Here is a 12,411-nt window from a genome sequence, read left to right as displayed (position 1 = left end):
TGTGGATTTAGAGTGTAACAGGATTTGTGGGCTGTTTTTGTTCAGTTGTTTTGAGAATACAAGTTTCTACAAGATTTGGTTGCTGCTGTCTATGAACCAAACCCATCATTAAGCACTTTGATTTTAGAAATAGATGCCCAAATTATTTTTTTAGCAACTGATATAAAAACATCAAATCCTTTTGATATGATAGAAGCATCAAAATTCTTTCAATGACCAAGTTCCACTGTGCACAAATAAATCCACAGGTTCTCAGGAGAGGTCTGGCAAAACATGAATGGTGAGCAGTGCTGTAAAGTTTCTCTGACAAACCACTTCAGGTTCTGATCAGGATTCCAGGACCATGCAAATCTGGGAAACATTCTCATACAAACATTTAATGCGTATGAACTTGGAGAGAGAGAACAGGAATAATGCAGCTGAATCCTCACCCTATGGCCTTTTTTTTTTCCTCAAGCAACAATTTAAATCCAATTAGGAAGTGGAACATGACGTTGTAAGAAATATGGGGATCAAATAATGGAAAAAAACCCTTATCCAGTGAAAGGAGACATATCAATAATGGGCAAAATGATCTTTTTTCCCCATTGCACAGATGTGTACTACTATATACAAGTTACTGACAAGAATCCCAGATAGAAGCCAGCACTGAGGCTGATCTCCCAAATCAAACTTTGCCCTTAGATTCTCACTTTTTAGGTTTAATGAAGATCAGTGAGAGTCTTTATATCTAGAACATAGCTGGGAATAAGAAAATTATGCAGATTAAAAGGTCATGCCTCTTTTTTATACTGTCAATTAGAAAAATAACTACACTGGTTATTTACAAAGTTCCAGCTGATATACATTATATCCTCATGTATCTAAGGACCTTTTACCACATCACGCTAGAGATGTGTGTGAAAGGAGTTTAAACACTACACTTCCTCAGGCCCCAGTGGGAAACATGACCTTTCCTTCCTCTTCACATTTTGGTAAAAGCTTCATGGCCCAAAATGTCATCTCCCATTCCATTTTTATCCTAACTAGAATCCACTGGTCTACAGTCAGCCAGCATTCTGCCTTCGTTCCAAACAGGGATTTATTCCCTTGGAAGACAGAGTGCATTCTAGGAGTTAATTGCCTGTGTGGCATAACAGAATATAGGAACAGCTAATTTATTTCTTATGGAGCTGCATATATGAAACACAGCAACCATTAACATAAAACACCTGATGCTTTTGATCACCCAGCTGAATTATACCACCTACATTCTCCTAGAATGAACTCTGTTACTTCTCCACAAGCTCTTTTTTACACTCAGAACTTTGCCAGCACTGTTCATGTTGGCCAGAACGTCACAAACCTCAAGAAAACACCAGAATAAAGGAGAGTCCTTACCAGCAGCAACTACAGCTGGAGGCGGCGAACCGGCCTCACCACCGCTTGTTTGGCTCATGGATGCTATGGATGTTTCTCTGGAAGGTGGTAACTGCAGCTCCTTTGGGAGAAGGTCATAGACAGATTCTGTGGAACAAAAAGAACTTGATCAAAAAGTCACCCATGTCCTACACAAGAAAAGAAATAATGTTTTTGCCTAAAAGATATGAACTACAACCCAACCCTTTGAGAAGCTTTGGAAAAAATTACAGTAAGTGCCTGGAAATAACAGCATGGAAGAGAGTTATTTCAGAAAACAAACAAACTTTAAGATGCACATTCTGAAGACTGAAACAAAGGACGCAAACTTGTTCAAACAAAGAAATAATTCATGAACTTCCAGAGAAACTGTTCTCATCCAGAACGAAGGGCTGAGGGCAGCACATCATGTGATAATGTGAGACAAACCTGTTTTCAAAATTCCAACTGTGCAACTGACTTCCTAAGGGAAAAAGCCTAATTTAGCACCATCACCCTAACAACATCCTATGGAGTCTTAGCATTTGGGTGGAAAGTGACCTTAAAGCCCATCCTACCATGGGTTTGATGGGCTTTAAGGTCACCCCTGCCATGCAGGGACCCCTCCTGCTATCACAGGTGGCTCCAAACCCCATCCAACCTGGCCTTGGACACTTCCAGGGATCCAGGGGCAGCCACAGCTGGCACCCTGTGCCAGGGCTTCAGCACCCTCACAGGGAAGGATTCCTTCCCAATATCCCATCTAATGCTCATGTCTGGCAGTGGGAAGCCATTCCCTGTGTTCTGTCACTCCATGCCCTGTCCCAAGTCCCTCTCCAGTTCTCCTGGAGCCCCTTTAGGTGTTGGAAGGGGCTCTAAGATCCCCCCTGGAGCCTTCTCTTCTCCAGGTGAACACCCTCAGCCCTCCCAGCCTGGCTCCAGAGCCAAGGGGCTCCAGCCCTTGGATCAGTGACCTCCTCAGGGGTTGCTTCATGTCTTCCCTGTGCTGTATTAAACCATGGGTTTGATCTCTCTTCCTCCTTGTGTGTTACCAGGAAACCTCCTAAGGTTCCCTCCTAAGAGCTTGCTCCATCCTCTCGTTTTTTACAGCTCTCAAGTTAATTCCAGGCTCCTGTACACCTGCAGCCTTAGGTGTGCTCACCAGGGGTCTCAGGATAGAGGCTGGGTGTCGTATTTTAGACCACATTTCAAGTAACTTGGTCTGTATCAATGAAGCATGAAATTAAAGATTTGCTCTTAATGGTCTTGTGATCTTTGGGAATGTGCTTCAATTCTAATGCTGGCTTTTCCTTCCTTCCCTCTTTATCATATTGTTGGAATTATTCACAAAGATTAGAATTGTGCTGCTTGTGGATTACTGCAAAAATCATGTGCTCCCTGAGAAAAAATTATCCTGTAGGAGTCTTGGATGTAAGCATACCTCTAAAGCAAAAGGCTTGACAGAACCTTCGCCACATTGGAGAGTCAAAAATAAATTTCTTAGACAAAAAAAAAAAAATCCCAAGAATCAACCCAAAGAGACAAGCTCTCAATTACCCAAGAACTTGGGGTTTGGAAAGGAGCTTTTGTAGTCAACTCTGAATATATTATGAGTAATGACAGATGATGATGACAATTCACTCCTCTCAGAGGATTTCTTGAGGAGAAATGAATGGAAGTGTGTGTATATATTCAACTTACACATGAAATATAAAGTGTTCTATAGTTACCTGCAGACACACACTCATTCTGGAGCTCCTCACTAAACATTTTGAGTAGCAGCAGCCCTGAGCATCTGCCTGTGATTTTCCTGTCCCTACAGGCAGAAGTCCCAGTGCCAGCAGGAGCAAAGGCTGGTGCTCATTTACAAGGGCTTGTAGAAACTGCTGCACTCATCTCTGAGGAAAAGCAAATGCAGCTGCTCCTTGTAGTACAACAGGAGCAAAAGTGAGAACAAGTGTGACCTTCTGATCCCTTCCAAACCATTCTGTGAATCTATGAACTCATGGCAGAAGGTGACGGTCAAATCCAAGCCTCCAGAGGAGAAACAACTCTCCTGGCTTTTCTTGCATCAGATGCAGCTGCACAGTCTAAAACACATCATTACTGAACTGCAGCTCAACACGTTCCAGAGGAATCCCAAATGCCTGGGTACCTTTAAGAACTCTTGCTGCCACAAACCTACTCCACACTCATCAGACTTCAAATGAAACTTTGTGTTTTCACCTAAACACAGGCCAATGTTTATATATGCTGAACTATAAATAGCATTAAAGCAAAAACTGACAAATTCCAGAAACATGAGAGTTGTTGCAAGGAAACTAATTCTTCCCAAGAGGATACAGCTCCCCCCATGCCTCACACTGTCCTGAGAGCTGAAGTTACTGCTCAGCCCCTCTCCATCACCATGTTTAACACGTGTGTGCACTCACCAATACTGAGAACATTAAATTTCCTGCTAGAATTTTACGTTGATTCATGCAGAAAACACCCACTAAAGGCAAAGGCTGCTGCAGAAATGCAGTATTACATTTGGAGGCAAAAATAGCATTTCAGCATCACTACGTATTTCTACATAATTAGCAAGAAAAAAATGTGGAGACAGAATTCCTGCTTCCAGCAGCCAGCGCTGAATCAATGAGGAAGTTTAAGCTGCCTGACAGCACTAAGTGTCCTCTAATTTACTGGTGATTTCAATTCCTTTGACAAATACATTGGCTGATCCCAAGTTTCTAGGGTTTTTTCCCTGGAAGTAGCTCCATTTATACCTAGCACTTAAACACATTTTCTCTCTCCCTGCAGGAAGCAAGGAACACGTGTTTCAGGATTAGTGTTATTATGAACTATAAACAAGATAACACACAAAGCAGATAGCCAAACTAGTGATCAGCCGGAAGTCCCACACACTCATTTCCCAACACAAATCCTCACCTGCATAAAGTTAATCAGTTATCAGACATTATCTACAGTAAACTTCCAAATCTCTTATCTTGCCCCAAAATATCTTGCCTAGACAAGCCCAGCTTCACAAATTTTCCTTCTAAAACCATGGACACCCAGGGACAGGCAGATTTACAAAAAGTATTTTAAGTGTCAAATTTCTTCAACTGCCCTTTATCCAATTATCCTGCCCTTATAATCTCTCATCTGAGATCAGCTGCTTGGAACTTTGATCTTCCTGCCAGTTGTACTGGCAGTCCAGAAAATTCTGTTTCACGTGGTTATATGGACCAGAACCACACCAAATACGGGATCAGGATCCAACAACACAGCATTTGGAATCGGCAAAGAGAACATTCTGCTGTGTACTACTTGAACCTGCACACAACATTCTGAATTTATATATTAGTAAAAAACAATCAAGAAATTTAGGAAGGAATTGTTCCTTGTGAGGGAGGTGAGGCCCTGGCACAGGTGCCCAGAGCAGCCGTGGCTGCCCCTGGATCCCTGGCAGTGCCCAAGGACAGGTTGGATGGGGCTTGGAGCAGCCTGGGATAGTGGAAGGTGTCCCTGCCCATGGCAGGGGGTGGAACTGGATGAGCTTTAAGGTCCCTTTCAACTCAAACCTTTCCAGGATTCTCTGGAATTGGGTCATTTCAGGTTAAAACAACTGCACAAAAGGTGTCTGTGGCAGGGCTGGACACATGACCACCAGTCCACACAAAATATATCCTTGGGTCAACACGGACCTGGATCAGTCCCAGCAGCTGGTGCCAGGATCTGTGTCTTCAAGAGGGAGAGGAGAGGCCTTGGAAAGATTCAGGAAAAATAATGCTGAGAAGGTACAAAACACAGTGTGTGAAACTGATGTGGTGATGCTGCAGTAGGGGTGCAAACGGCTGGTGGTTTGTGATGGCAAACCAAATTCTACCAGGTCCTTCACCTCCTGTTTTGCTCATTTCCCCTCAGTGCACACGCACAGTTACCCTTTTCCAGGAATGGTTTTGTATTTCTGCACACAACCCAACCAGGCGGAGCTACAGACCTGGGCCTACAGCAAAGTCCGAGTGCTCGGCCATCCCCACCAGCAGCAAATGCCTCTGGAATTCCATCCTCATCCTCACAGCACCAAGGGACCTTTCAGAAACACGGCACACCTCGTGACCTGCAACATCACATTCCTCCTCACTCACCAGCATGCTGTGATTCCATTTAAACTTCATTCTTAGGAACAGAGCAATTAAGCTTACAGGAGCAAAGAGAACACAACACAAGTGCTTGGACATGTCCCATACAAAGCCCTGCTTTTCCCAAAGAGTAGGTGCCCCCATCATGGAGTGTGCTCTCCCTCCTCATGGAAGAAGTCTGGTGTAAAGCAGAAAACCAAGTACACAAGGATGCTCTATTCCACCACACACAGCACTTTCTTCTTCTGGGCCATGAACCCTCCATGACTTACTGGCTGCACCTACACAGACACTTCAGCAGCACAGAATAAAAACTGTGATTTCTAGAAATTCAGTGCCCTGTTACCTTGTGCTGTGCTAGCACTGGCTCAGGGTGTTAACAGAACCTCTCTGTCCTCAAACCTTTTGTGACACAAATTGAACTGAGATCCTTCTGGTTTGCTGACCAAATTGCTGCTACCTGTAACTCAGCACCTGGTGATGCTAGGAGCAGAGAGACAAGGAAAAGAGCAGAGAATACCCAACCAATGTTTAAAACAACAGCAGCTCATTCACAAAGAATGCAAACATCCTCACTTTGCCAGGACCCCAAACACTTTAAATATTATGGAATTTTCTTTACATAGAGAAAAGATACCCCTAAGCTTTGCTACTCCATATCAAAAGCCAAGCCATGTTACCCGGAACTGCCACAGCTGGAAGCCAAGTCACAAACCTGATAGAGAAGTTTGCTCTGGCCTGCAGGCAAGTGAGGCCATAACTAATGCAGAGGGCCCTGGCTGCAGCTCCAAGTCCACCACCACTTCTCCAGGCTGCTCCCAGGCCCAGCCTTGAGGAGGCTGTTGGAATCCAGCCCCTGCTCTCCTCCAGCTCACCTGTGTCTGTCCCACCACGGAGACCTGTTCCTGGGACTTCACCCCCTGTAACGCCAGCAGCATCCCTTCAATCCCCAGCCCTGGACTAACAGGTAATGACAGGTTTCCTGCTCCACAGAAATCATGTGGAGAGCAAGAGCAATACATGGGACAAGATGAGAACCACCTGAATTATCGGCACCAGCAGCAGAGATGGGGCATTTTCCACTTGCTGCTGACATTTTTGTCCTTAAGGACAAGTACATCCTGGAAATCCCTTACCACTTCCATGACCTCATGGAAGCAGCAGCCAAGTTAATCCTTGTCTTTAATAAGCTCCCTGCACTGAATGGCTGCCCATTTGATCCCCACTGATACTCCCCTCCTCAACATGGTTTAATACCCGCACAGATTTGGCTGCTTCTTCCAAAGCCATTTCCTTGCTGCAGCACATGACAGTCACACCAGAGATTAGGCAAAACCTTGGTGTCCTCCTCTAATCAGCTGGCAGCATTGGAGCAGAAATCTCTTCTAATGATGTTCACTAAGCTGATCAAAAAAACAAGCAAGCAAACAGGCCAAGAGAGTTGTTTATATGGAACTGAGATTAAAAGACAATTAGAAATCATGAAGTAGCAAGTAGCCTCTGCTACATGGGGGGGTCAATAAAGTGAGCACACATGCTCAGCAAATTAAGGAAACTATAAAGGAAAGATAACTGTATCCATATTCCACCTCACCCCCACTAGGGATGCAAATTCAGTTTCAGAGCACCCGCACACATCTAAAGGTCCTATGATGCTAATCTAAGACACAGTTTTGGGCTAAACCTGTATTACCAAGGCTCCAAATGTCAGTTTGTCACTCCTCACTCCAAAGGCCACTGCATTTTAATAAAACAATACATGTGACTCAACATATTTCAGAAATTCTTGTGGGTAAGGGATGCTAAAACCAGAATCTACTCTAGGCCTAAAAAAATAGAGGCCTCTGTGGTTGGTTTATCTGTTTATCCTGAAGTTCAGTTCTACTCAGAATTTCAGTGTCCGTAACCACCACAGCTTAGTGGTTGAGCTTACTGGAGGCCACTGATTCCACCACATTATCTTAGTTCACAGAGTTTTTAGAGAATGATGAAGGAATGGGGAGCACTAAATATTCAAAATCTAATCAAAGCTTCACTTTGTTAAAAGACATTTGTATCACATGGCCCTCAGGGACTTTTCTGTACACAAAAGCTTGGGTGTGGGAAGACTTTGAAGCAGATTATTTTGCCCATCAGGAAGAGCCTGTAAAAGCCAGCTGAGAAACCCTCCGGCTCTTCACCCCAAGATAAACAGGTTTTCCTGCAGACCCCACAAACAGCATTGACTAAGTTTGGTTATTACAACACAGAGAATTCAGAGAATCACAGAATCCTGGACTGGTTCGGGTGGGAAGAGACCTTAATCATCATTAAACCCCCAACCACAGGCAGGGACACCTTCTGCTATCTCAGGTTGTTCCAAGCCCCGACCAGCTTGGCCTTGGACACTTCCAGGGATCCAGGGGCAGCCACAGCAGCTCTGGGCACCTGTGCCAGGGCCTGCCCACCCTCACAGGGAAGAATTTCTTCCCAATATCCCAACAGAATTCAGGATACATTTCAGAAAACTTGGGCCACCCCACTAGAGAGAGTTCACATCTCAGTACGAGTGCTCTCCATTCCTCAAAGCTAATAAGCCAGGAGAAGAAACCTCAGGACCTGCTGGAATAACTCCTGCAGTGGAAATAGAACACTTCAGTAGCCTTCAGGATTTGAGTGAGCAACAGAACTGCTCCTCCAGCTGCCTTGAGAGAGCACACCCATAACTCCTGCCAGGGAATGCCAGGGAATCTGTCCCCAGCCCACGGAATGTTTTAGGCATTGAGATGGCAATGCTGATAACACGGCTGGCACAGGGACTGGCACTGGGCACCCGGCACTGGGCACCCGGCACTGGGCGACTGGCACTGGGCACCCGGCACTGGGCACCCGGCACTGGGCACCTGGCACTGGGCACCCGGCACTGGGCACCCGGCACTGGGCGACTGGCACTGGGCACCCGGCACTGGGCACCCGGCACTGGGCACCCGGCACAGGGACTGGCACTGGGCACCCGGCACTGGGCACCCGGCACTGGGCGACTGGCACTGGGCACCCGGCACTGGGCACCCGGCACAGGGACCGGCACAGGGACCGGCACTGGGCACCTGGCACTGGGCACCCAGCACTGGGACGGCGTGGATGGCAGCCAAAGAAGGATAACAAGGACTCAGTAAGAAGCTCAACAGAGGAAGCTCTCAGAGTCTGAGAAAGGAAACTGGAAGAGAGACAAAGCTCAGTGCATAAACCAGAACAGAAACAGACCGAGACAGGCACAGCCCAGATAGATCAGTGACCACTAAAGCACTTCCTACTTCAGTGCAGAGGGTTTGTTGTTGTTGAGGTTTGGGGTTTTGCCTTTTTCTTTGTTTGGTTGGATTTTCTGGGTATTCCTTAGGTGATCCAAACTCTCACTTGAGCAAGTCACCCATGACAACTGCAGGCCATGGCAGCTCTGCTTAAGGGACAGCAGAGATTTTCTGTATTTTAAAGTTACAAGAAAAAAGATTTGGAAGACAGAAAGAACACACAACAAAAAGTAAATGAGCTTTTCTTCTGTATCTGTCAAAAGAGGATTTAGGACATATTACAGACAATCATATTCCTGAATTTCCTAACACCTTTGCAACTTCATTGATTTAACATCACAAGCTTGGCAGCAGGGAAAACAAGACAAATTGTCCTGAAAACAGGCTTAGGTTTCACACAGAGCAAAAAGGAAGGACCCTGCTTCAGCACACATGGAATAGATAAAATACAGCAACTGTTCAAAGAATCACAGAATCACTAAAGTTGGGAAAGATGTTTAAGAACACCGAGACCAAGTGTTAACACAGCACTACCAAGTCCCACTGAACCACAGAGATACAGATTTGGATGGGACATTGGGAAGAAACCCTTCCCTGTAAGGTTGGGCAGGCCGTGGCACAGGGTGCCCAAAGAAGCTGTAGCTGTCCCTAGATCTCTAGACGGGTCCAAGGCCAGGCTGGAAAGGACTTGGAGCAACCTGGGACAGCAGAAGGGGTCCCTGGCCATGGCAGGGGGTGGAACAGGATGAGCTTTAAGGTCCCCTCCCACCCAAACCATCCTAGGATTTTGTGACACTTGTGACATTCTGTGACATAACTGCATGGCAAAAGCCAGAGAGCAAGAAGCAGCCCATAGGCAGAGCAGGAGGAGAACAGACACCCTAAAATATTTTACAGCTATTGGTCTAATCACTCCTATTTTTGCAAGAGTTGAAGCTGAGCTGTAGTAAGATCATAACACACAAGACTCCCCATCCTGTCTTACCTCAGTGCCAAATCCACCAAGTTGCACTTATTAAAACATTGCTTTTATGTCATATTTTTGGGTATGTCTCAATACAATTAAACAAAGGATTCAATAAAAATTGAGCATGCAACCTGAAATACGTAAAGACTAATTAGCATGTTCTTCCTAATTGCCCAACTGTGCCCATGATCTGCACACAGCTGTCAGATGCAGGTCCGTCCCCAGGGACTTGCCCTGCTGTCCTGCCAGAGGAAACCAACTGCAGAGCACTGTTCCCTGGGTGCCATGCCACCCTCAGCGTAGCTGGGATGGCGAGCAGGGCAGACTCCAGTCTGCTTCCAAGCAGGTCTTCCCACCAGCACTCCTGTTATTGTCAGCCCTGGCAGGGCTAGATTGCTGCTACAGCAACAGTGGCAGGTTTTCAAAGAAACTGCAGTGTATACAAGGATGTTTTACACAGCCAAACAGAAAATCTTCCTTCCAGTTCCCCCCCCCGCCTCAGACAAAAGCAGCAAACCCTAAATCAACTGGCTTCACGCGCGTGGAGGGAAAGGCAGAGGCCTGGTGCTGCCTGTGCTAGAAAACTTCAGGGTTAAAAAGCTGGTGTTGGTGCAGCTCCACTCTGCAGAATCCCCAGAGCATCCAAGTGCTCTGTGTTGATGACGTAGCACTGGGCACTAAAATTCAAATCTTGCCTGCAAATGCTGCTACTCCCTGAAATGCACATTCTAGTGTGTTAGAGAAGGAGAGAGATGAGTGTTCTGAAAGGCTGCTGCTTTAGAGAAAGATGACCAGTAATACATTATTAATGATTAAAGTCATTAACATTTGATCACAACTCTAATACCACAGAATCCCAGGCTAGTTTGGTTTGGAAGTGACCTTAAAGCCCATCTCATTCCAAGCTCCTGCCATGGACATGGATATCTTCCACTAGTCCAGGCTGTTTCAAGTCTCATCCAACACAGCCTTGAACACTTCCACAATATCATTATTTCTTGTACTTAAAAATAAAAATATAAGCTAAAAGATGTTTCTTATATTTTTCTAAAGGACAAGTATTACTTTCAAAAATGGCAGTATTAAATAGGTAATTTTGCAAGCAATTCATAGCCAGCTCCTGCACTATATCCCACCAACCTTCAAAAAAGTTGCTAATCTCAATATTCATGATTCTGCACAGCAGGGTAGAGTTGAGAAATTAATCCTTTTAAAGTTGAATTTCAACAACTGACAAAGGCATGTGTTAGCTGAATTCTATTTATGGCATTCATCCAAATATCAAATAAGGCTTTCCTGGCTGTGTTTCAGTCATCCCCATTCACAGCTCAAAGAGGACTTTTATAAATGTAGACAGGCAGTATAAATCCTGGATCTTGTTTGCATCCAATTTTACACATATCAGAATGAGAGAACAACATTATTTAGGAATTGTCACTTCAAGGAACAGACCAGTAATGACTTACTGAGACATCTATCCTGTGCAGCTGTAAACTCCAGACAGAAACCAAACAACAATAAAAATACTCCTAAAATACCACTGTGGACAAGGCAGAGCAGTAGGCAGGCTGACAGAACAGTAGGTACATGATCACAGAATCATGTAATCACAGAATCCCAGACTGGCTGAACTCGGAAGGACCTTAAAGCTCACCTCATTCCACCCCCTGCCATGGGCAGGGACACGTCTCACTAGACCAGGCTGCTCCAAGCCCCGTCCAACCTGGCCTTGAAATGTTTAAGAAACCCAAATACCAAGCGATCAAAGAACATCAGTAATAGCTATTTATCAACCCCTTTAAAACACCCGTGTTGTTTCAAAAATCAAAGTTCACCAGAAACAGAGGTAATCAGGCAGTTCCTTAGGTACAGCGCACCACCCAAATTCAGGGAAACACAGAATCCACCTGACCCACAGTTTACTGTTGTCTTACAACATTTCTCAGCCTGTGCAGGTTTGCACCATTTTTTGTGGTGGGGTTGTTTTTGTCATCTCTTACATTTGCTGTGAGCAAGAAAAGCAGCAGCAATGAAAGACACAAGATTTTTCTTTTGAGGCTGTACCACAACATGTAAGGTGAAGAACAAAAGGCACTCTAACAGACTTCCAACATGCTGTGGACACCCCTCGGATTCAGTATTTCATTACAAACTTGGATGTACAGGCTGTGCCCCTGAGACATGACCTGTCCTAGTAACTCTCACCATGACACGCGGCATCTCGAGCCCACAAAGCACCTCCACACCTCCCTGCCTTTGCTCCATTAAAAGGCATGTTCTTTCATCATCACCAAGACTGAGAAATGTTTGTGCTTCCCACCATCACTTTGCTCCCTACTGCTAACTCAACTGTTTGCTGATAAGCACTGTTCTTCAAACCACAGGCAATGTTCAATGCACAGCACTCCTGGCACAGCCTCACAGAGCTCTGGTGAGAGTCTGACACCTCTAACACTTCGAAGGGACTGACTGACTGATCAGGGACTTGAGGAGCATGCTCAGGAAACCTACAACTACTGCGCCTGGAAGGGATTCCTCAGAGAAATAAAGATGGAGAAGGCTCAGGGGGATCTTATTCATGTGTGGGAATTCCTGACGGGAGGCAAGAAAGGCTCCTCTCAGCAGTACCCTATGGCAGAACAAGAGGCAATGG

General features: G+C 45.4%; 1 protein-coding gene across 3 annotated transcripts in view; it reads right to left on the bottom strand.

Annotated features, from left to right (window-relative positions):
* NFAT5 (nuclear factor of activated T cells 5) overlaps nucleotides 1–12,411 on the bottom strand; it is a 49,833-nt gene that overhangs the window by 30,140 nt on the left and 7,282 nt on the right. For 2 of the 3 annotated variants that reach the window (XM_021526905.3, XM_077786403.2), the window contains exon 2: nucleotides 1,381–1,506. In XM_021526905.3, coding sequence (XP_021382580.1) covers nucleotides 1,381–1,506 — 126 coding nt within the window. Of the gene's footprint in view, nucleotides 1–1,380; nucleotides 1,507–12,411 lie in introns of those variants that run through there. The other variant, XM_085590011.1, reaches the window with a different exon arrangement.

Source organism: Lonchura striata, chromosome 11 (assembly GCF_050655825.1).
Source record: "Lonchura striata isolate lonStrDom1 chromosome 11, ASM5065582v1, whole genome shotgun sequence".
Taxonomy (NCBI): domain Eukaryota; kingdom Metazoa; phylum Chordata; class Aves; order Passeriformes; family Estrildidae; genus Lonchura; species Lonchura striata.
This window is presented reverse-complemented; position numbering and strand designations above follow the sequence as displayed.